This window comes from Ictidomys tridecemlineatus, chromosome 12 (assembly GCF_052094955.1).
Source record: "Ictidomys tridecemlineatus isolate mIctTri1 chromosome 12, mIctTri1.hap1, whole genome shotgun sequence".
NCBI lineage: Eukaryota > Metazoa > Chordata > Mammalia > Rodentia > Sciuridae > Ictidomys > Ictidomys tridecemlineatus.
Window position 1 is genome coordinate 69190463 of NC_135488.1, and position 22984 is coordinate 69213446.

A 22984-nucleotide genomic window follows, 5' to 3' on the forward strand; every position below is an offset into this window, starting at 1 on the left:
TCCCTTACTGCTTCTGTAGTAAAAAAGGCTATTTAAAAATAACAAATTGCACCCAATTGAACTTCTCCATTTGTGGAGCGCAGCTGGGGTGTGGGAAAGGAGAGCACAGAAATTTTTTAACAAAGTTTTGGTAAAGATTACTTCTCAGGTTTGTATCAATTGTTTTATTTCAGAGGCAATATGAAGTTGTATTTAAAAATTTTAAAAAGCTCACATAATTTATAGTTTGAGCATTTGTTTTAATCACTGTACACTTATATAAGCTAGTCTTCTTAGAATGTAAGAAAAAAGAAATGCTTGAGGAAGACTTGAAAAACAAAATTTACATGCCATAACCCAATTTTTATCTATGTCTTTTCTAACTAAGATCTGCCCTTTTTGTCAACAGAATACAATTAAGATTCCAGAAATAAACACCTATAACAATAAAAAAATTTTTTTTTTTTTTTTACACAAGCATGCCAAGATCTCTCAATGGGGGAAAGAGTAGTCTTTTCAAAATAAATGTGTTAGGACAGTGAATAGCCATATGCCAAAAAAAAAAAAAAAAATTGTGGTCCCCCCACCTCATGCCATAGAAAGAATTAATTAATTCTTTAATTAAATTAATTAAAAAAGATCAATTAATTCAGTTGATCAAGGACTTAAGAGATGGAATTATAAAACTCCGAAAAAACCTAGATGTAAATCTTCCTGACCTTGAATTAGGCAATGATTTCTTAGACCTAAAGCATAAATAAAAAAATATTATACATAAAAATTCAATTTCATCACAATTTAGAAACATCTGTGCTTCAGAGGATACTATAAAAAAGTGAAGACAACCTACAGAATGGGAGACACTATTTGCAATGTATATATTTGATAAAAGTCCAGCACTTGTAACAAAGAACTGTTACAAATTATAAAAAATAGGCAAATATTTCTCAGGAAATTCAAATGAAATGATAATGGAGGACTAAGTGGCTCAAGTCTGAAATTCCACCTAGCTATAAGAATGAGGCAGGAGGCTAGGTGGCCTTGAACTTGCTTTAGCAACTTTGTGAGACCCTGTCTCAAAATTTAAAAAATGAAAAGGATGGCTGGGGACGTGGCTCAGTGATACAGTGTTCCTGGATTAAATCCCCAGTACCATAAATAAAACAACAATGGGATACCACTTCACACTGTCTGGGGTAGCTATATCCAAAATAACAAGTACTGGTGAGAATTGAGAAATTGAAATGCTCATATACTGTTGTTGAGAATATAAAACAGTGCCATCAACTTTGGAAAACTTTGGCAGTTCCTCAAAGGATTAATTATAAAATTACCATATGATGGAGCAAATCCACTTGCAAGAGAATCTAAAACATTCGTCCTTGTATACAAATGTTCATAGCAGCATTACTCCTAACATTCAAAAAGTGAAAATGATGCTCACTCTGGCAGCACATATACTAAAAATAGCAAAATAACCTATTAATAAACAAAACATGTTTTTCCATACCAGAGAATATTATACAACCGTGTAATCATAAAAAGGAATTAAATATTGACATATGCCACAACACGGATGAACTTAAAACTGCAAAGAAGCCAGACATATAAGGCCATGTTATAGGATTCAATTTATAGGAAACAGAGTAGGCAAATCCACAGATAGAAAGCAGAGTAGAGACTGCTAAGGAATAGAGGGAGAAAGGTATAGGAAGTGTCTGCTAATGGGTACAGGGCATTTTTTGGGGAGAGGATATGATAAAAATGTTCTAGAATTAGTTGTACAACATTGTGAATATATGAAATCCTACTGAATTATATATCTTAAAGGTAGATTTTGTGGTATATGAATTATATCAATAAAAAGACAAAAAGTATCCCTTTTATAACTAGTCCTTTGGTTTGTAGAAACATCAATTAGATTAACCAGCTGGTCACCCATTGATGTAAGTTAAATGATTTTATCTATTTTAGGAAGGAAAAGAAGATGCAACTATTTTAAAGCTAAGAATTTGCATTCTTAGTGAGAAGTTATATTCACAACCTATGTACTGAAAAGAGAGGAACATGTGTGTGTTTAAGTTATTTAAAGATACTTAGAGGGCGGGCATTGTGGCTCAGTGGTACAGTGTTTGCCTAGCATGTGTGAGGCACTGGGTTTGATTCTCAGCACCATAAATAAATAAATGAATAAAACAAAGGTCCATCAACATCTAAAAATAATTAAAAAAAAAAAGATACTTAGAGAAGAGTAGGATGCTGTTTGTTCCATGTCAAATTTCCTTTACGTCAATCACTGTTTCTTTCCTTCTTTCCTCTCTCTTTTGTGATATTGGATACTGAACCCAGGGGCACTCTACCACCGAGCTATATCTCCAGTCCTCTTCCTTTTTTGAGACAGGGTCTTGCTAAGTTACCTAAGTTGGCCTTGAACTTTCTTTCCTCCTGCCTCAGTTTCCCAAGTAGCTGGGATTATGGGCATGCTATGTCTGGTTTAACCACTGTTTAACCCTTTCTTATCTGACAGGCCCTCACAAAGCTTATTCACTCTATCTTCTGTTTTGTCAATATGTGAGACAATTTTGGTGAGCTTTACTTTCTATATTTTATTCAAAACAAAAAGAAAAATGAAACGAAAGCTAAAAACAACCAAAATATTGAAAATTAAAATTTCTGAAATTATATATGCCACCTGCCTCTTTTTTGCACAATTAAAAATCACTCATGGAGATATGTTATAGAATAAGACCTTAAATTCTAATACTAAGAATTGATATTTGCATTTCTCAGGTGCAAATGGCATGTACTTATTTATTTTTAAACAATATACATTCCTTGAAACAAAATACAAAGTTGGACAAGAACTAGAAAGTAATGCAATCCAGCTGTACTACTACCTCCAGGATGTACGCTGTAGTTTTAGTGCTTTCTTCTAGTTCAGAATACCCTTACATAAAAGGAGAATAACTTCTTAAAAACGATAAGTGTCAGATGTTCCCTAGTGTAGTTTGCAGGATAAGTTTTAAAAATTAGGAGAGCAAGCCAGCAAAGTGGTTTAGAGCTCCTCCTAATGGTACAAAAAATGAATTCTCAACATTGGGATTTCCAAAACTATTGCAGTTTAGTTAGTGAGACTGCAGGGGGAAAAATGTGAGCAAACAGTAGGGTTGTCCCAGAAATAGAAGGGAAAAGGCCAGACAACAAAGGCAGTAGGCTTCTGTTGTTTTTAAAGTCAAATGTACATTTCTTTTTAGATTACACAGAAAACAAAATCAATCAGAAATCTGTGTGAAAGTTTCAACTTGAAGAAATGGTTTGTTTAGAAAGAGAAAAAAAGAAGCCTAAAGTCCACAGGAACTGCAATTTACAAGTATTTTCATTTAAAAGGCGGCTTTGGCAGTGCCAGGGGGCATACTACAATGACAAGGGGCAATAAGAACAATGGAAAGACTCTGTGGACTTTAAAAATAGAACCTATATGGGCGGGGTTGTGGCTCAGTGGTAGAAGGCTTGCCTAGCATGCATGAGGCACTGGATTCGATCCCCAGCACCACATTAAAAAAACTAAACAAAATAAAGGTATTGTGTCCATCTATAACTAAAAATATTTTTTAAAAAAAGGACTTATGTTACAAACCTGTTCTAGGGAAAAGTTAAGGGTACTCATAAAATAAACAGTTTTTAAAATTATATGTAGTAATACCTGTTGAATGAATGGATATAAACACACAATAAAGTTTAAAAGGCAATGGTCATTCAAGCTTACATTTTAAAACAGCATTTCATACATCAAAAAGGGAAAAAATCAATTTTCTATAAAAGAACTGACTTTAACGGGTAACTCTGAATTTAACACGATGACACTAAAACGTCTCTCAAAGTGGGCAAATAGCAGGTAACTATTCTTTTTTAAAATGCGGATGAATTATGGATTTGGGAAGCAGAGCTGGCCTGCCAACCAACTAATATTGCTCTTAGGCTAGTGATTTCCTGGCTCATAATTACATTTCTATTAGGAACTGGCTTGTTCTTGTGGTTAATATGTCAAAGCAATACATTATTCCAACATTTAATTATATAAAACTAAGGGTTTTCTAAATTCTCAACATAAGGCCCAAGTGATAATCCTTGGTTTTGGTTCCAACTCTGAGATACAGTTTTTCTAAAGGCTATGCCCTTAAAGAGGGTCCAAAGAAGCTTGGTAAAGGAAGGTTTCATGTCCCAAATCATAGATGCAGATCAACAAGCTTTTGGAAAATACAAGTGGCTATTCTCTGTCTTAGCCTGGAAGAAAAAAGATCAGTCTAGGTGATCCTAAGATTATGGTGTTCCCAGTAATTATGAATTATAAATGTTTCTACAATGGCTTCAGTGAGAAAGAGTCTCTACAAAGTGGGGTGGGGGAGAGAAATAAAATCATATCTGTTTAGTCCTTTCTTATGAAATAACTCTTCTCTAGTAAAGTTAATAATTAAGCATAATTTGATACTATGTTCTGGATTTAGACATCTATTGGCTTTTATAAAGTGAATTTTAAAACAATATATTGAAAGACTGCCAACTTACGTGCTTTTCCCTTTGGATTGTTTTAACTCAGAATTCAAAATGAGGGTTTAATTGACCCTAACTTTTTACCTGGTAGATGTGCTTGTCTTCTCTACTGTGGACATGAGTCTTGCAAATGCATCAGTCACTTTGAGGCTTGAGGTGGAGATTTCCAGCTTAGAAGTTGTTAATTCATACAACTCTGGATCCACACCTTATAGTATAAAATGACAGTCAGTGATGGCAAGCTGCAGAGGTTACTTAATTAGTCACAATCCAAGATGCAAGAGTAGTATTCTGTAAACATCTGAGCCTTTTACAAGCACAATAGAGCTTTAAAACACTGTAATACTGTGCTTATTTTTTAAATTAGAAATTTTACTTTTTGGAGAATTTGTAAAATACAACCCCCACTCCTGTTACTTTGTACTGGGGTTTGAACCCAGGGATGCTCTAACACTGAGCCATCGTCAGCCCTTTAAAAGAGGGGGTCTCATTAAGTTTCAGAAACTAGCCTTAAATGTGCAATTCTCCTACTTCAGCTGGGATTATAGATGTGCACCATTGCATCAGCAAAAGTCTCTGTTTTATAAACAGAATGCATATGATTTATTATATAATGCGACATTCCCAATTTTCAAATTGTCTTATTAACTTAATTTTAAAACCCTCTTTTCTCCCAATCTCCTAACAAGTTAGTTTTTTTTTTCATTATTTTCTTCCACAGCAAAATATTTGGAAGTTAATATAAACTTTCAAACATGATAATTGATTTGGTTAGTTCAGACTATCTGCTGGGCATGGTGGTGCATGACAATGATCCCAGTGCTTGGGAGGCTGAGGCAGGAAGATCACCAAGTTCAAAGCAGCCTTAACAACATAGCAAGACCCTGTCTTAAAATGAAAAATAAAAAAAGGTTGGAGATGTCACTCAGTGGTTAAGCACCCCTTGGTTCAATACCTGATTTAAAAAAAAAAATGTATATATATATATATATATATATATATATAGATAGATAGATAGATAGACAAGAACTATTATTATTCAAAGCATCAAATTACTAAATATATACCACACTATTCTTTCTTTAGGTTAAAAGGTGGGGAGAATAAAATATTTTCAGAAAAAGCAAATAAAAAGACAACTTTTTAAAATGAAAAAGTTCTCCAGGGTTTATTGTATTTCTGTATTCTCATCTTTGTCTGGTTGCCAATAGTTCAAAAATCTATAGTAAGTCAAAAGGAATATGAATTAAAGAGGTTTAGGTTTACTGTAAAAATCTACCTAAAACCTTCCCCCATCTACATTCACTAAAATTAACAATTTATGATTTTTTAAATATTTCCTATGTAATAGATTTATATTATTAAATAATTACTACTGAAAAGTTAACTATTTTATACCCAAGGTAAACTTTCTCCCTATTATCAGCAAATTACGTGAACAGAAACTTCAGGAGTTTCAGGGTATAACAGAAAAACAGATAGTAAAAAGAAATGTTTTATATCTTAAATTTTCATTTTTCTTTCTTTCTTTATTTTTTTATTTAGGCTGTCTTGAACTGCGGGGCTAAAGTGATCCTCCTATCTCAGTCTTGTGAGTAGCTGGGCTACAGGTACATACTATTGTGTCTAATTTCTCTTATTTCTTTAAACAGGCCTCCAAGATCAGACAAAATTATAATGCATATATTTGTAAGTTCCCTCCTTTCAGGATATTTCAAGGTTAAGGAAAAAGAATCAGGAATTGGCTTCTATTAACCGGTTCTGTAGATGACCACCAAATTTAAACAGATCTCAGATGTTTACAGAAATTAAGCAAAAGCAGCTTCCACAGTTACCAAATCCAACAAGGGAGGAAGGCTATAGAAAATGTAGGTTGACTCTCCCAAGTTCTTAATATTTCATTAAGGTACATTTCAAAGTATGTCTAAAAAGGAAATTTATTTTTTATAGTAAGTATATGGATTGCAGTTACAATGTAAAACCTGGAAATTATCTGTAAAGGGACAAAATGAACTCAGTGCACTTCCTCTGCTGGTAAAGGTTACATTTCAATCAACCACAAAATTTAAGCTGATATCCAAGTATAATACAGAATAAAAAAGTGCATTCTGACTGGCAACAGAAAAATGCCACTAAAACTTAGTTGGTTTTATAAAATACTGGATACTTGGCTGTCAAATAATGAAGTGGCAGATGAAAATTTAAAAAAATGACAAATCATCCCTTTTTCCAGCCCCAAACACCTTTTCCCCAAATAAAAAAACAAAACAAAAAAAAAAAAACACCCCCCACCCCCCGAAACCACAACCATCAATGTTTTTTAAAAGAAACAAGACAACTTCCTATTGTACACTAGTAATTAGAGAGTAATTTTTTTAATGCAAGTTTTTTTAAACACAACCTTAATGAGGCATAGTTTATTTACATAATTAAAGCTAGCCAACCAAATTCTATGCCAACCTCCTAAGAATCACACACAAAATAATTAATTGCAAGCTAAGACAAAATGACTTTCCCAGAAACAAGTCAGAAAAAGTGCAAGCAAGTGGTGACGTGGAATACTAAAGTGTTGGTACCTGTAGCTTGATGTAAGTTTTAACAAAACCCAATAGCAATAAAAAGAAGCCAAAGCAAATTTATTATAACCAATTTATACAGCAGCTAGAGCATATTAATGAAAATAGTGAACAGAAATATTTAAAAGGTTCCAAAGTAATGAGGATTGCATTTGACCACGTTGATTTCACTTCTACTATAGCACTAAGCTTCTGAAACGGCTTACTCTTCTTGCAGCTGTGAACACTGAGGCTGATTATTAGGCCATTTCTATACTTCGTTATATGGCCAGTTTATTTGTGCTTCTATGAATTTTTTTAAATGAGTTTGAAATGTAAGCAAAAATTAAAACTAAATCAGGATTTTAGGCATCCAAAAGCAAAGTGACCTCATTTAAACTGTAATACTTGGTGACAAAACAAACTTGAGAACAAATTTAACATGGGACCCTGATGATTAATTCTTGGGAACATAGTAATAAGGAAAGTGATATACAAGTTTTTGGTTGCTCACCTCCCCCCCCCAATTAAGTATTATAAAATGTCAGGCAACTTTAGCTCACCCAGGTCATTCCATAGATCAGATATATTTAGAATTAATTTAAGTAAACAGTAAAATATCAGTTTTAAGTCAAAACCAGACACAAATTGGTTTTTTTGGTATGCTTGCAAAATTAACAACAAAATGATATCCAGGAACTTAGATTTGAGGAATCCTGTCATTCTGTACCAGAGGACTTTGGAACTTCCCAGTAACAGGATCAGATTACCCTATCAGATTTTTTAAAAAGGGCATCCTATGTTCCAGGTTCACCTTTAGTTGACTGTCATAACCTCCATATCCCATCATGTTCCTAAACTGTTGGAAGTGGGTTGGGTGGGTTATCTGATGGAACAAAACAAAACCAGCAAAATCTCAGGAACCAGGCTGGCTGTGAAACTGTTCACTAGTGGTCACAGAAAGGGATCCTCACTATGCATTTTAAGTATTGGCATCTATATAGCACCCCAGTGGCTGCCTGTTGATCAATGTGGCATGAGTACCAGATCACAATTAGGAATGACAGGGATTCACTAAAATCATACTAAACAAATATAAACATAAAAATGCCATTAAAATTTTAATCCTTTATTCAGTTATAAATGACAAAGTACATTAGTTCTTTGGTCAATGAACTGAACTTTTGCAGGGCTAAATATTAACAGGCACTCCAGTAAGTTTTAATTTCTTACTTTTAGTATCTCATAGCAATTTTTTCTACTATTAAATTTGTTAACATTTTTTTTTCTCCATGGAAAACTAACAGTATACTTTTGATTTAAGAGCTACATAAAAACAATAATAGTTCTATGTAGATGTGTGCTAACTCCAGCATTCTGGAACCTAAATATATATTTAACAGCACTAATAAACTAAAATGCTAGAATTTCAAAGTTATATTATCAGAGGTACTACAATGTAAAGTTTCTATGTGTACTAAAATATTCTTATATCTCAAGTCTATTTTTTCAAGTGGCTTTATAGAATATGCTTTAAAAAATAAACATATAAAAACCTCACATTATCTACTTATGGGAGGAAAAATCTTGCCTTTAACTGTCTAAGGACATTAGGACTATATTATTGCTACCTCTATTACACTCTAAAAAAGTTTTTCCTAAAAAATATCTCATACAAGTCACTTGTATTCAGATAACAGAAAATAACAACAGATAGATGAAAGAAAAGTATTAAAAAGACATTATGGAGAATGCAGTCTACTTGTTTCCTTGTTTATAGGAAAGTCAAGTGTTGTGGTCATGCTTTTAGTAAATTAACTAGAATTGTGGTTTTAACACTCTGCTGACCTGGGATTGTGGTGCTGCTGCTAGAGCTACTGTCATCCACGGGCCCAAAGAAATCAAGGTTCAGAAGAGTGGAACCTCCACTAGCTTGAAATTCAGTGACCGTGTTGGTAGGCAGCCACACAGAAGGTAAGCCAAGGGAGGAGGGGTTATGTGTAAAAAGGGGTAAGACACACACTTGAACATGCAGGTTATAATTAGTAGTCATTACACATTTTAAAAAATCAACATTAAAACAACATGTACAGTATTAGTTTTTCATTACTAAGGACATTTCTAAAGTAACAATTTAATTCAATGTACACTTTCTCATGTACAATGTAAAGAACGTAACACTTAGTAAGGTTTTAGTTAGGAGTTCAGTTCTTTCAATCAAAACTGGAAGCCATACCAGAAAGATCGAGGGGAAAGCGTACCCGTTAAAGGGAAACAATACTTTAATCTCAACCCAACATTAAATCACTCACTATACATGCCCAAATCAATCTTTCACGTTAGTAATACTGGTTTCTAATTAATGGTGTTTTTAAAAAATGACAAAGTTGTCAGTTTCAGGACACGCACCATACATTAACTTAGTTTAAAATAAAATCATAAGGAATGTCATAACTGCCCTACCCTGATGTGCAACCTCAAGCTGTACTGTTCCCCTTTAACTCTGAAACAGCCCTACCCTGATGTGCAACCTCAAGCTGTACTGTTCCCCTTTAACTCTGAAACAGTAATCAGAAATAGATACATTTAAAGAAGTTTTAATAAAAAGCATGATGATTTGACTAAAGACACCAGACATGCTTCCAGATATCCTAGGACCTACACTATAAGGCAAAACTGATGGTGTTTTAGACAATGGCAATGACAACTGCCATTGAGATGATAATAATGACAGATATTCTGGACAAAGGCTCAAACTTAAGCAGCACAAGGAGTAGGAACAATTATATCTTAGGGTCCACTGAAAACCTGTGGTGTGAACACTAGAAACTAGTATTCTGTGTTATTTTAAAGACCTCACATTACTAGAATAAGTTACTCCATTTTCAGATTTTTCTTTTAAAGCTATAAGCAAAACCAATGTTTTCTGGAACTACCTACTAGCATTTGGAGATAAATTTTAGAAAAGGATCATGAAAATCATTCATTTTACATTTGCATATAAGTGCTCTATAAAATATTAAATCTGAAAACTACTTTGAGTCAATAAATATGGATCTGCACATTGTTTTTGGTTAAATAATTGTGCTTTGAAGCAGCCTCTAGCCGTTAAGACTTTGCATTCAAGAAAATTCCGTAAATTAAAACTACAAAAAAAAATTGAAATAAATCAGTCCTAGTTAAAATATCATTTAAGCTATCTAGATATCTGTAAAAAATAAGCTTATTTTTGACCTAAGATAAAGAAGCTAAAATTGTACCTTGCTACTACCATAAATACTGTTAATAATAGTAAACAGCTGGTCTCTTGAGCAATTACTATTTAGAAAGAAAGCCTGAATTTCCAAAGATAAGTTATGTTCAAACAAAAAGGGAAATCAGCAGAGAGAAGTTTGTCTGAACTTTGTAGCTTTCTTAACTCTAGCTCTGGTGCTAGAGGCTCTACGGAGAGACGTACCATCTAAAGGGTTAGTAAGGCCACTGCTACTCCAGTCAAACTGGACGGGTGGTAGAGACTCCTAGAGTTGAAAACCAAAAAATCAAAATTAATCAGTACAGGTTGTAGCAACGTAAAGAATCCTTAATAAACAAAGCAAAATAAAAAACTATTACAATAAGACTACTAGGCAACAAAGTACCTAAAGACAAAAATTGGGATAATTTACAATTTCAGAAGGTTACCTACAAACATAACACAAACTGAAATTGCAAGATTTATAAACAGTACAGCTTACTGACATTAAAAAAAAAAAAACTTCACCTCAGAAATGGGATTATCTTTACATTTTAAAACAAATTCATGAACTGATTCTGTCAAACTATTAGCTTGATCAATAAGAAAATATTTTAAAAACTCATGGACTTTTTTCACTAAGAAGTGATTAAATTTATTTTAAATGACTGGTCATTTAAACTTTCTTAACAGATAAAATATAGCATATTAGAGAAAGTACCATACTGAAAATGAGATTTGGGTTGTTCAACATTAAGTAACCAGTAAGTAACTAGTTGTATGACCTTTGTATATTTCAGTTAATTTAGTGATCTCCCTATAAAATGAGAAGGTTTAAAGTCCAAGGTCTCTAAGTTTATGATTTTCCAAAAAGAAATTATGAGCGAATAGATGGGACTTACATTAAAAAAAAAACTTCTCTGACTTATCAATTACTTATCTGATAACAGAATTTAATTTTTAAAATAAAGCACTAAAAAAATTTTCAGAACTTATTTGACTATTCTAGGTTTCAAATTTTCATAACTGCCAAATATAAAGGTAAAATAAGCAAATGTTTATATAAAATGGAAGGTAGTTTAAAAACATTTTAAAAATGAGTATTCATTTCATTTTAAGAATATTCTTAAAAGGAAAAAAATTTTTTGGTTTTTCTAGTTTTGGAATGCTGTGGGCAACTTTTAGGAACAACCTGTGTTTTTGTGGTTTTTTTTTAGAATTTTAATATCAACATGTCATCTTTTCCTTTTAAAAAAAAATATTCCTGGGTAGGTAAAGACACTGTGGACAGAAGCCTGAATTCTGGAAATTTGAAATTTTGGAAAGTCTAATCCCATGATATTATAATTGTGTTGATATAACTGGGATACTACTGATATTAAGTGTTTAAAACATTGATATTAGAGGTTCTATGGATAAACGACAGTTGGGGAGAGTGGAATGTGACTATTAAGGGAGTTCTTTATCGTAATGAAAGAGTTCTGTATGTTTTTTACAGTGGTAGTTACCTAATTCTACATGTAATATAGAACTATATACACATATTATACCAATATCATATTCCTGGTTTTTATTCTGTACCTTAATTATGTAAGATGTATCTTGGGGAATAGGGGATTTCTCTGTGTTATCTTTGCAACATTCTATGAATCTATAATTATTTCAAATAAGTTTTTAAAATGCTGGTTAAAGATTAGTTTAAAATCTATCTGGCAAGATTAATAAACATTTAGAAAAGACCTTTTTTGAGCTCATCCCAGAAAACAAAACTAAGCAGTCCAGCAGATTCAACTTATTCCACTTTTGGATCAATAAGACCTTTTACTTCTACTCAATGAATGGATGGACAAAACCTAGATTTGTGCAATAACAAAATTTCTGGATGAATGAAGCAAACTCTGTAATATGTTCTATCTAAATAATGTCAAGAAGGTGGGTACTAAGAAATATCTCAGTGGTTTGTTGGAATATTAGCTTTCCATACAGGTATATGGCATTTTGAGGACACAACCAAAATTATAAGAATGGGTATGAACATAAATCAACATTTAGCAGGAATGAAGATGAAAAACAATAGGTAAGCAAAAACTGGCTATTGACGTTTACAGGTAAGGAAACTCAAAGAGAAAGCACTCGGATGAAGCATTTTAAAACAACTTGAAATAATGTGGTATAAATGATTACTGCAGAGACAAAAGAACTTCGAAAACAAGGTCATAACAAAAAGAATAAATATGCAGAATGGAAACAGATTTGGATTTTAGTCCTAGTGGTACCACTAATTTATGATTTGAGGAAAGTCACTCAGTTTTTCCAAATATTTTCTTTCTGAAAAAATGGATTATGGTATTAGATATTTTTTTCTTCTAGTTTTAAATTCGGATTCACAACTAAAAAAGTCACATCAAGCATCCCATGAGAAGTTGCTAGTGGGGACTAATTTTATTACTGCTTGTCAGAAATATTGCTCTATTGCGGTGAATAACGTGTGGTTTAAGTATTTATTGAGAGGCAAGCAGTAATGGCACCTCGAATAATGTGACCTTTGAATTCAGTGGGTAGAGCTGGGTGTGGTGGTATTTGCCTGTAATCACAGTAGCTTGAAGAGGATGAGGCAGGAGGATCGTGAGTTCAAAGCCAGCCTTAGCAACTCAGTGAGACCCTGCCTCAATAAAATGTGAACAAGGGCTGGGAGGGTAGCTCAGTGTTAAGCACCCCTGGGTTCAATCCCTTGCACTCCGCCCACCAAAAAAAGAAAAAAAAGACAGTGAATAAAAACAAAAGGTATCAGTATTACACATGAGCTGTCTTTTCAGGTAAAAGTATCTCAGAAAAATACCATTAACAATTATTAATAAGCATTTTAATTCCTTAAGAAGAGATACAATGGTTACAAGAAATCTAAGCCAGTCTGAAAATAAAAAAGTCCAACAAAACCAAACTCAATGGGTATCAAAACTGGGACAGAACAAGAAGACCCAAAAGCACTGTCACAATGGGAATTATACAACACTGCAGATACGGGGTGGGAAAGAAAAAATTAGGTACTGAATACAGATTTTTCTTGACACATTTTAGTAAGCATCTAGTACTATGGGATAGAGCTATTTCATTTGGAAAATATGACTACTGGAAAGATGTTAACAGTATTACTGCATGACCAAAAATAAAAACTAAATTATATGGCATGCCAAAGACTAGTGGAAATATCATTTTATATAAGGAGAATCTTTACAATGCAACTTCAGATGTTAACTATTTTAACCTGAATCAGGGATGGAGCCAAGCAAGGGTCATACAATTCAGTGGTGGGGGTCAGACATCTTACAGAATTCTAAATTAACACATGTTCTCTATTATATCATGTGGAATATGCTTTTAATCAAGTCAAAATCAAACTATATAAAAGATGACAAGCTGTGAGGTATGCATAAAATGAACGTGTAAGATCAAATCAACAAGGGGCAAAAATGACAGGCAACAGCTAACTCCAATAAAATATGCAATAGCTTATGGGGCTGAACATGTGGAAGTGGTTGGCTGAAGAGAGGAAGAAGGCAAGCAAAACTTAGCAATAAATGTTTCAGTAAGAAAGCTTTATTTTCAGTAAATGTCCCAAGTAGTTACTTTCCTAATACCTTATACTATAGAAGTAAGAATGTTGACAGAGTAGAAGTGGAGATGTACTATGGGAGAGTTTTGGAATATTCATAGATAGGCAGGGTTGTGATAGCAGTTGATAGCCAGAAGGCAATATCAAGGCAATGAAAGGAAAGTTAACTAAGATTCTACCTACTGAGATATTTTGCTGAAGCCACCTTGTCTGCTTGCCCAACCATCAGTAAAGCCAAGCACTGTACACATCAGATTTCCTTGCCCACTAATTTTGTGCCAGTAATTCAATGGCTTCAAATTGATGTTTAAACCATGCCCAAGAATAACCACCGTGGTATGCAGCAGTAACATTAGATGTTTCTTGAAACACAAATGAGATGTGGACCTATGCATCATTTTCTAATGTTCTTAAAAATACTGATTCTATAGGAGTGCTTTTCTTCCCTGCCCCTGCAAAAGGGTCTTGGGGCCAAGTAAATTTGAGAAATGAGTTAGAATTAAATAGGATTATTTACAACATGACTCCTCAGAATCTTTACTGTGTGTGTTGCTAGTCTTCAAGGGTGGATTTGGAGGTATAAGAATTATTTCCCAATTATTTTACCCTAGAACCTTATTTTAATAGACCATTGCTGGGGATTTGTGTTCAATGGAATACACATTTTGGGCAAAGCTATCCAAAAGTACATTTTTGTGTTAGATACTATTGAAGATGGTATTTAAGCTTAAGAAATGACACACATGGCAAGAACATGGTTTAGAAATGTTAGTGTTCACTAACAAAACAATGTTTAACTAGCACTGAGTCAGTTTCTAATTTGATATGGGAAGAGTAAGCAAGCCAAAAAGGCCTATTTTCTCCAGATACAAAGTGAGAGGGCAGACTTTAATATAAGCATACTGAACTGAAATAAAGCTTGTGCTTAAATGTGCCAAAGAAGTAAAGCATAAGAAAGGTAAGATAGCTTTTGTTGCTTTCTAAATTTTTAAAAAATTTCAGGGAAAACATACCATAGTAGAACTGAAGAGTTGGTATAAATGCATTGTTTCCCTTTTTTTTTTTTTAAAATTTTGGCACTTACCAGATTTGAGTCAGTAATTATGATCATATAATATTCAAACTGCAATATACTTTTGAGATTCCTTCTTCAAACTCTTCATTTTATAAGTCAAGAGACTAAGGCATGTGCTGGTTTAAAAAATTATCCACAATTACCCTGTTTTCATATTATGCCTTTCTGTTTTTGAAAAGTAGAGATAATTTGCTCATTGTATTCCAAGGAATGTTAATTAATAATCAGTACCATGTCCATCATCAAAACAAAGTAATATAGTAAGGAAAAAGGTACATGTGGACATGTGTCAATATATGCAAAACACATCTGTATAAATATGGATATTTTTACCTGGAATTGATCAGATGTACATGTGTTCATCTCTGGTGTCAAGGTGGTTGTCTGACCAATGGAAGCAATTTTTTCTGCGGCAGAGAGTGGTTTCAATGGTTCCTTGGTGGGCTCTAACATGCCCTGAAAAAGGTATATTAGACATTAATGGGTGGGTGGGGGGAAAATCAACCCATAAACTTTAAAAAAAAATTACTGTATTTCACCGAATTATCATCGCCACCCTGTTTTTTCTGTCCAAAAACTGGTTTATAACCTTTCACTGTATAATTACCACATGATATAATTAATTTGACTTCCTGCTTAAAAGGTAAACAGAACAGCAATTTATTCATATGAATGCACATTCATCTCCTCCTGCACTGTGAGCTGGGAGCCTAGAATTCTCAGTGCACCAGTCTGTATATTTCCAAAGCTCACTCGTGTGGTTTGTTTCAAGAGTTGCAGTACTAATGGTAAACATAAGAGTGGCATCAAGGATGGCATAAAAACGAAACCAATGATAGAAGCCAGAATCTTTCAATACAGAAGATTACATTTTGTAGTTTATACTTTGCAACACTGTAGTAAATTTCTCAAGTGTAATATTTCAACTATAATACATAAATCAAGGTGTGTTAATCTTTTACTTTCCAGACCAGAAAAATGTTTGCTAAACTGTTATGCCAAAATGGTGTACATCCAATTCACAACAGCCAAACTATGAAACCAGCTTAGGTGTCTGGTCAGTGGATGAATGGATAAAATAAAATATGGTATATATGCACAATGGGGTTTTATTCAGCCATAAAGAGGAATTAAATTGTCATTGTAGGAAAATGGATAGAACTTGAGAACATTATGTTCAGCACAATAAGCCAAACTCAAAGTCAAGGATTGTATGTCTTCTCTCATATGTAGAAGCTAAAGAGGAAAAGGTGTATAGGTGTGTGTGTGTGTGTGTGTGTGTGTGTGTGTGTGTGTGTGTTGGGTAGGAATCTCATGAAAACTGAAAGGCGATCAATAAAGGAAAGGGACGGGGGGGGGGGGAGGGAATAAGGAGAAATACCAGGGAATGATATTGATCAAATTATATCATTATGTCATGTGCATGTATGAATATATAACAATGAATCCCACCATTATGTGTATTGATTTAGATATTCAATTTTAACATATATTCATGAGTATTCTTTTTTTTTTTTTTTAAGAAAAAGCTTCACATAATAATGGTCACATCCTCCTTTTTTGAAGAAAAAAAATTGGCATAAAATTGTGCACTGAAATAAGCTGAAAACAAATGAAGCTTACTTGGAAATTACTAAAGATATTTTGATTACAGAAAATCTTGTAGCATTATAATAGAAACTATTTTATAATCATAACTTTATAATCAAGTGTTTTTGAAGCCAGATCTTATATTTTATTTTATTTAAAAAAAATTTTTTTTAGTTGTTGATGGACATTTAGACATTCAATTTTAACATATATTCATGAGTATTTTTTTTTTTAAGAAAAAGTTTCACATAATAATGGTCTCATCCTCCTTTTTTGAAGAAAAAAAATTGGCATAAAATTGTGCACTGAAATAAGCTGAAAACAAATGAAGCTTACTTGGAAATTACTAAAGATATTTTGATTACAGAAAATCTTGTAGCATTATAATAGAAACTATTTTATAATCATAACTTTATAATCAAGTGTTTTTGAAGCCAGATCTTACATTTTATTAAAAAATTTTTTTTTAGTTGTTGATGGACATTTATTTTATTTTTTTATTTTTATGTAGTGCTGAGAATCGAACCCAGTGCCTCATACATGCTAGGCAAGCACTCTACCACTGAGCCACAACCCCAGCCCCAGATCTTATATTTTAAATCAGACATTTTAAAGAGCATATTTATTACTGTCACACAAAAGCATACATGCAACTTGGGATGAGGGTGTGGAAAGAATCTAATACGTCTTTTTTTCGGGGGGTACTGGGGATTGAACCTAGAGGTGCTTAACCACTGAGCTACATCCTGAGCCTTTTTTAAAATACTTTATTAGAGACAGGGTCTTGCTGAGTTGCTAAGGGCCTCGATAAGTTGCTGAGACTGGATTTGAACTTGTGATCCTTCTGCCTCAGCTTCCCGAGCCACTGGAATTACAGGTGTGCACCACCACACCTGGTAATCCAACCCTTTATGATGATTATAAGAATGAAGTTGTAGGAAAGGGCCACTTTTGTATGCTTGGAGAAGTGAGAGCTGATTCTATTTTGTGATGTCTACATCCTTTAGTGTCAACTTAGTGTTTGATCTTGGACTCCAATGAGGTATTTGGTTTTATTTTGTGTATGTGGTGTTGGTGTTAGAACTGTGGACATTGTGTATGCTAAGCATACATTCTACCACTGAGCTTCACCTCCTCCACTAAGGCACTTGAGTTAGTATTTAGTTTCTTAGACTGGCATGGTAGAGACAAGGCCATTTCAGAGGGTAAACCATCTTACATGTTCCAATGGCTTCTGAAGAAAGACATTCTGGATGGGTATAGAAACTGGGGGTGGGGGATCAACATTTTGTATCAACAAAACAAAAAGTGGATAATCCAGGCTACTGACCTAAAAAGAGTGAAGCTTTACATATTTAGAAATAATATTTGATAAGTTCCTATTTATCAATTAAAGGTTAAATTCCAGACAAAAGCCATCCTTAACTGAGGGGAAAAAAAAAAAATCAAAGTTGACAAGTCAGTAATGCTAGAATCTGTAAATTTCTAAAAATACGCTTTCAGAAAAACCCCAGTCCCTGTAAAACAGGGACTAAGCTAATGAAAGCAACTCACAGATTCAATTATAACAGTATATGTGAAAGGTCTTAATCTAGTGGCTAGAAAAATGAAAATAATTTCAAGGTCTAACTCAATACCCTATATATTATATAGGCTCTCTAAAGTGCTCTGATGCAAGAATATACATATGCCAAACAATTACTAGTGTCACCCAAGGCTTCTATTTTAAACCCATCACTTAAGCCAATGGTTCTCAAACTGTAGTCTCCAAAATCAGCAGTTTGTGTGTCACATGGGAAATTGTCAGATGTGTAAAATCTCAAGTCCCATACTTTAAAACTCTTAAGAAAGAAACAGGAGGTGGTACCCAACAATCTATGTTTTAACAAGTCTCTCAAATGATTCTGATATACATTAAAGTTTGAGAAACAGTGAATTAAATGATGATTTCAGCTGGGCGTGGCAGTGCACGCCTGCAATTTCTGCAGCTGGGGAGGCTAAGGCAGGAGGCTCATGAGTTCAAAACCAGGTTCAGCAAAAAGCAAGGCACTAAGCAACTCAGTGAGACCTTGTCTCTAAATAAAATATAAAATAGGGCTGGGGATGTGGCTCAGTGGTCAAGTGCCCTTGAGTTCAATCCCCAGCATCCTCCAACCACCAAAATAATGATTTCAGGTACTATTCCTCCAAATGCAATTCAAAGATTATTGACCTATGCATGTGAAATGTACCATGAGGAAAAATTCACATATAATTAAAATTTGATATTAGAATATGTTTCAAAATGAATGCCATCACAAAGATGGAGAGAAGATACATTTATATGCACTAAACAAACTTTGGGATTAAGAAAATTATCAATAATAAAGGTGATAAGGTAGAAAAAATAAAACATAAATGTTAGCTCTAATTCCTCTCAAACCTCAAAGAACTGGCTAATGTGGTGAGGCTACACATAAGCAAGAGGTTAATGCCTTCAGCATAATGAATAGAAGCTCCTACAAATGAAATTCCTAGTTCCTGCTCAGATATGACAATCTAACAGCAACCACCTCTGGAGTGTGATTCTTTTAGTGGGGGGAAATACAAATAACCAAAAAGTTAAATATTCTAGAGTATCTGACCTACAGTAAAAAAGAATGTAGGGATAATAAAGGTAACTTTAAAGTATAAGATAACTATTTACAAAGGGGCAGAAATTGGCAAGAAAGCTCAAGCACAGAAAAAAAAATCTCACAAAACAGAAAAAACCTGAAATGTTTTAATTCAATAACAATTAGTGTTTATTCATGGAAAAAGTTATAGGTTCTAAAAAGGTCAAATTCCATAGCAAATTCACTTTCACAAGTGCACGTGGGTGGTAAAATTTAAATTCCTATCAAGTGTTATTTTTTTCTATTCTTAAACACAGTATCTTTTTCCTTATTTTACAAGTTATTGGCTCCCATAACTTGAAAATTTTTAGTATGGTAGGATATTTTTATTCACCAAAAACACAAACATCAAACTTTAAAATGTAACTGAGGTTATATAAGGAACCAAATGAAAATGCCTTAGTTTTCTGAGACTACTTGGCATATCTGAAAAAACAAAAATTAATACATTTAAAACAATGGAGAAACTAAGGAACAATTATAGGTCCTAGTTCATTATTGTTTACTATAATTTGGTATTTCCAAGCTTTTATGTACATCCATTGCCTCAATTTTGCATTATTTAAAATTAATAACAATTTGGATTAAAAAAAACACCTTTGAGTTTTCAGATACTTCAGTTTCTTTTAAAATCAAGTTTAGAAGAGAGTTCTTCACAGGTGCATTTTAAAGTTATAAGCACTAATATTACTAAAAATAATTTTCAATTCAAAAACAGTATAGGAAAATTATATTCAACTCATTCTACTGTCTTTTCTATTCCTATCCCGCCTCCCTTCCCTTCATTCCCCTTTGTCTAATCCAATCAACTTCTATACTATGCTCATATGAACATGACCAGTATAACTCTACATCATGTTCAACCACAAGAATGGGATCAAAATTGTAATGGGTTGTACCCATTACATTTCCCATGTATGTATAATATGTTAAAATACACGCTGCTGTCATGTATATCTAAACTAAAACAAAATTTAAAAAGTATATAATTAATAAAATATTGAAAAATATCCTGAGACAGAGACTAAAGGGGCTTATGATATCAAAAAGGGCATTTTTGTGTGTGTATCACTAAGATTTCAACCCTAATTGTCAACATACACTTGTCATTCTATGTAAGATGATTTTACAGAATAAATTCAGTAATGACAAATACATGCACAGACACTTCTGTACTTACCAATCCTGCTGCATACATGGGCACTATAACAGGCTGCTTCTTATTGCCCGTGAAGAGCTATAAACATGTATTAGAGATAAAGAACATATTTAGTCTCCAAAATATGCTTACAATGCTTTATTATATACATTGTGAATGGATGAATTAATTGTTAAATTGCCCATATGGAGTTTTTTTTTTTTTTTTCCCAATTCTCCTAGTTCCAATTCTTTCTTTTTATAGTTAAGGGAAAACACTAAAAATGACTTTTTAAAAAAAATGGGAAATATTGCTTGGAGAAACATTTAGGTAGATTGAGGTTTAAAAGTTGGCATACTTAAAACAAACATTTACTTTTCTGAGGAATAGGCTTGTTACGGTTTAACAGAAGTATAAAATTTATAAAGCATTTGAAAGAATTTTTCAAAGTACTATCAAACTCACAATGTTTCGTGTGTCTATTCCTAAGGAGCACAAAAGCTTCTTGTTGCTATGGGAGCCGCCCCACTGATATCTCAAGCCATGTGCATCATGGATATCCTGTAGTTCGGTCCACACATCTAGCAGTTCTCTGCAAAGACCATAATAAAGCCACCAACAACAGGTTTCATTATGAATGAAACAGTTTTCATTATGAACGTCACTTTTAATATGACCATGACATGTTACACATTCCAATTATCTTATGTCTAACATCGGTGTACAATGGTTATGTGAATAAAATCAAGAGCCATACTTATTAGAAAAGTATCTAATTCATATGAAACAATATGCCAGTAATGAGTAGAAATGTAGCCTTTTATTATAAAAGAAAATTAAAGGAAATCACTTAGCATTTCACTACCTTAATATAGCTATTTAATATTTGTGTTTTCTCCTTGAATCTTGATCTACAGAGTTGCAATTATAGCATATCTATACTTTTGTATTTTTTACATTTTAAACATTTCCTTGTTTACAAATGTAAAATAGTTCCTCCTTAACTGTGGTTTCACATTGAGGTTTCAGCTACCCATGGTCAACCACGGTCTGAAATTATTAAAGGGGAAATTCTAGAAATAAAGAATTCATAAATTTTAAATTAGGTGCTGTTCTGAGCATTTATGTTACTTCATTTCATCATATAGTTACTGTTTCATCTCACATCATTACAGAAGGTGAATTCAATACAATATCTTGATAAATAAATCTGCATAGATTTTATTATAATACTCTGTTATAGTTGTTCTATTTTATTATTATTTTAAGTCTCTTTTTATACCTAACTTATAAATAAAGCTTTATAAAAGATATGAATGTATAGGGAAAAATGTAGTACTATTTGAGGTTTCAGGCATCCATGGAGTTTTGGAACATATCCCCTGTGGTAAGGATGGACTTTCCCAATGGTTGTGTAATATTCTATTAGGTTGCTGCACCATCATTTATTCAGCTACAACCCTACAGTTCTTAAGTTTTTTTGGTGGTTATGGGGATTGAATCCAGGGGCACTCTATACTCCAGCCCTTTCATTTATTTTTACTTTGAGACAGGGTCTTGCTAAGTTGCCAAGGCTGTCCTACTTGCAATCCTCCTGCCTCAGCCTCCTGAGTTACTGTAATCAAAGTGTGTACCACCATGCCAGGCTCATGTTCTTACTGTTCAGCTCTTAGTAAGGTCAGGACTCTCTCCCTGTATCTTATGGTGTATGTGTTATTGTAAGTTGTACTATTTCCTTAGAATGAATCACTTGGAGAGAAAAGACTGAATCCAAGAATATGAATTATCTGTATAAATAGCACATTAAAAATATATACAACTAAATATTTTAAAAACAGCTCAATATAAATCTTTTTCCCCCTTCTTTTTTCAGAAATTATCCCAAAACAAAAAACCAAGCAGCAAAACACAATCTCAATCTTCAACAAAATTGAGGGATACCTAAATTCTATATTATAGATACTAAGGTCACAGAGGGATGAAGAAGCAATAACTGACTTAGCCAAGTAAAAAGAGTGACCTGCAGGAAGGGAGGATACTTAAAGAGGCAGAGAATGATAAAATGCAAAAGTATAGCCCAGAAATAAAGATAACTTTAAAATTAAAATGAGAAAAATCAATCTAGACCCTTTAAGATCCAATAATTAACAGGAATTCCCAAGAGAGAAAACAGGTAATGGAAGGAAGGCAATTGTTGAGGTAATAATATAAAAGAAATGCTCAATACTCAATAACAGAAGCCTTTAGATTGAATGATCCTACCTCATGAATGAAAACCAATTCTTATCAAGACACTTTGTTGTGAAATTTCAGAAGGTCAGCAGCAAAGAGAAGATTTTAAACTATAAATTCAATGTGAAAGTAGAATAAAATAAAATTTTGTCTCCCATGTATTTTTTTCCCCTCAGGAGGTTATTAGAAAATGTGCTCCACCAAAATGGGATATGAGCAAAAGAAGTCTCAAGAGAACACATGAGTAAGAGACCTAGACAGAAATCATTTTAGATATGAGGAAGATAACAGGGAGGAGGAAGAGCTCTTTGTGCTTCAGGGAAAAAAAAAAAAAGAAAGGAAGGACAACCTGATAGGTTTGCTTA

At 33.2% G+C, this 22984-nt stretch overlaps 1 protein-coding gene across 7 annotated transcripts in view; it reads right to left on the bottom strand.

The window, feature by feature from the left end:
* The window catches only part of Aftph (aftiphilin), a 124704-nt gene that overhangs the window by 3656 nt on the left and 98064 nt on the right, over positions 1-22984 (bottom strand). For 3 of the 7 annotated variants that reach the window (XM_021724305.3, XM_021724304.3, XM_078029113.1), the window contains exons 4-9: positions 20853-20979; positions 20430-20486; positions 15339-15461; positions 10543-10603; positions 8934-9107; positions 4615-4738 (exon numbers count right to left, since the gene is read on the bottom strand). In XM_021724305.3, the coding sequence (XP_021579980.2) occupies positions 4615-4738; positions 8934-9107; positions 10543-10603; positions 15339-15461; positions 20430-20486; positions 20853-20979 (666 nt within the window). Of the gene's footprint in view, positions 1-4610; positions 4739-8933; positions 9108-10542; positions 10604-15338; positions 15462-20429; positions 20487-20852; positions 20980-22984 lie in introns of those variants that run through there. The other 4 variants (XM_040271308.2, XM_040271309.2, XR_005727477.2 and 1 more) reach the window with 4 other exon arrangements.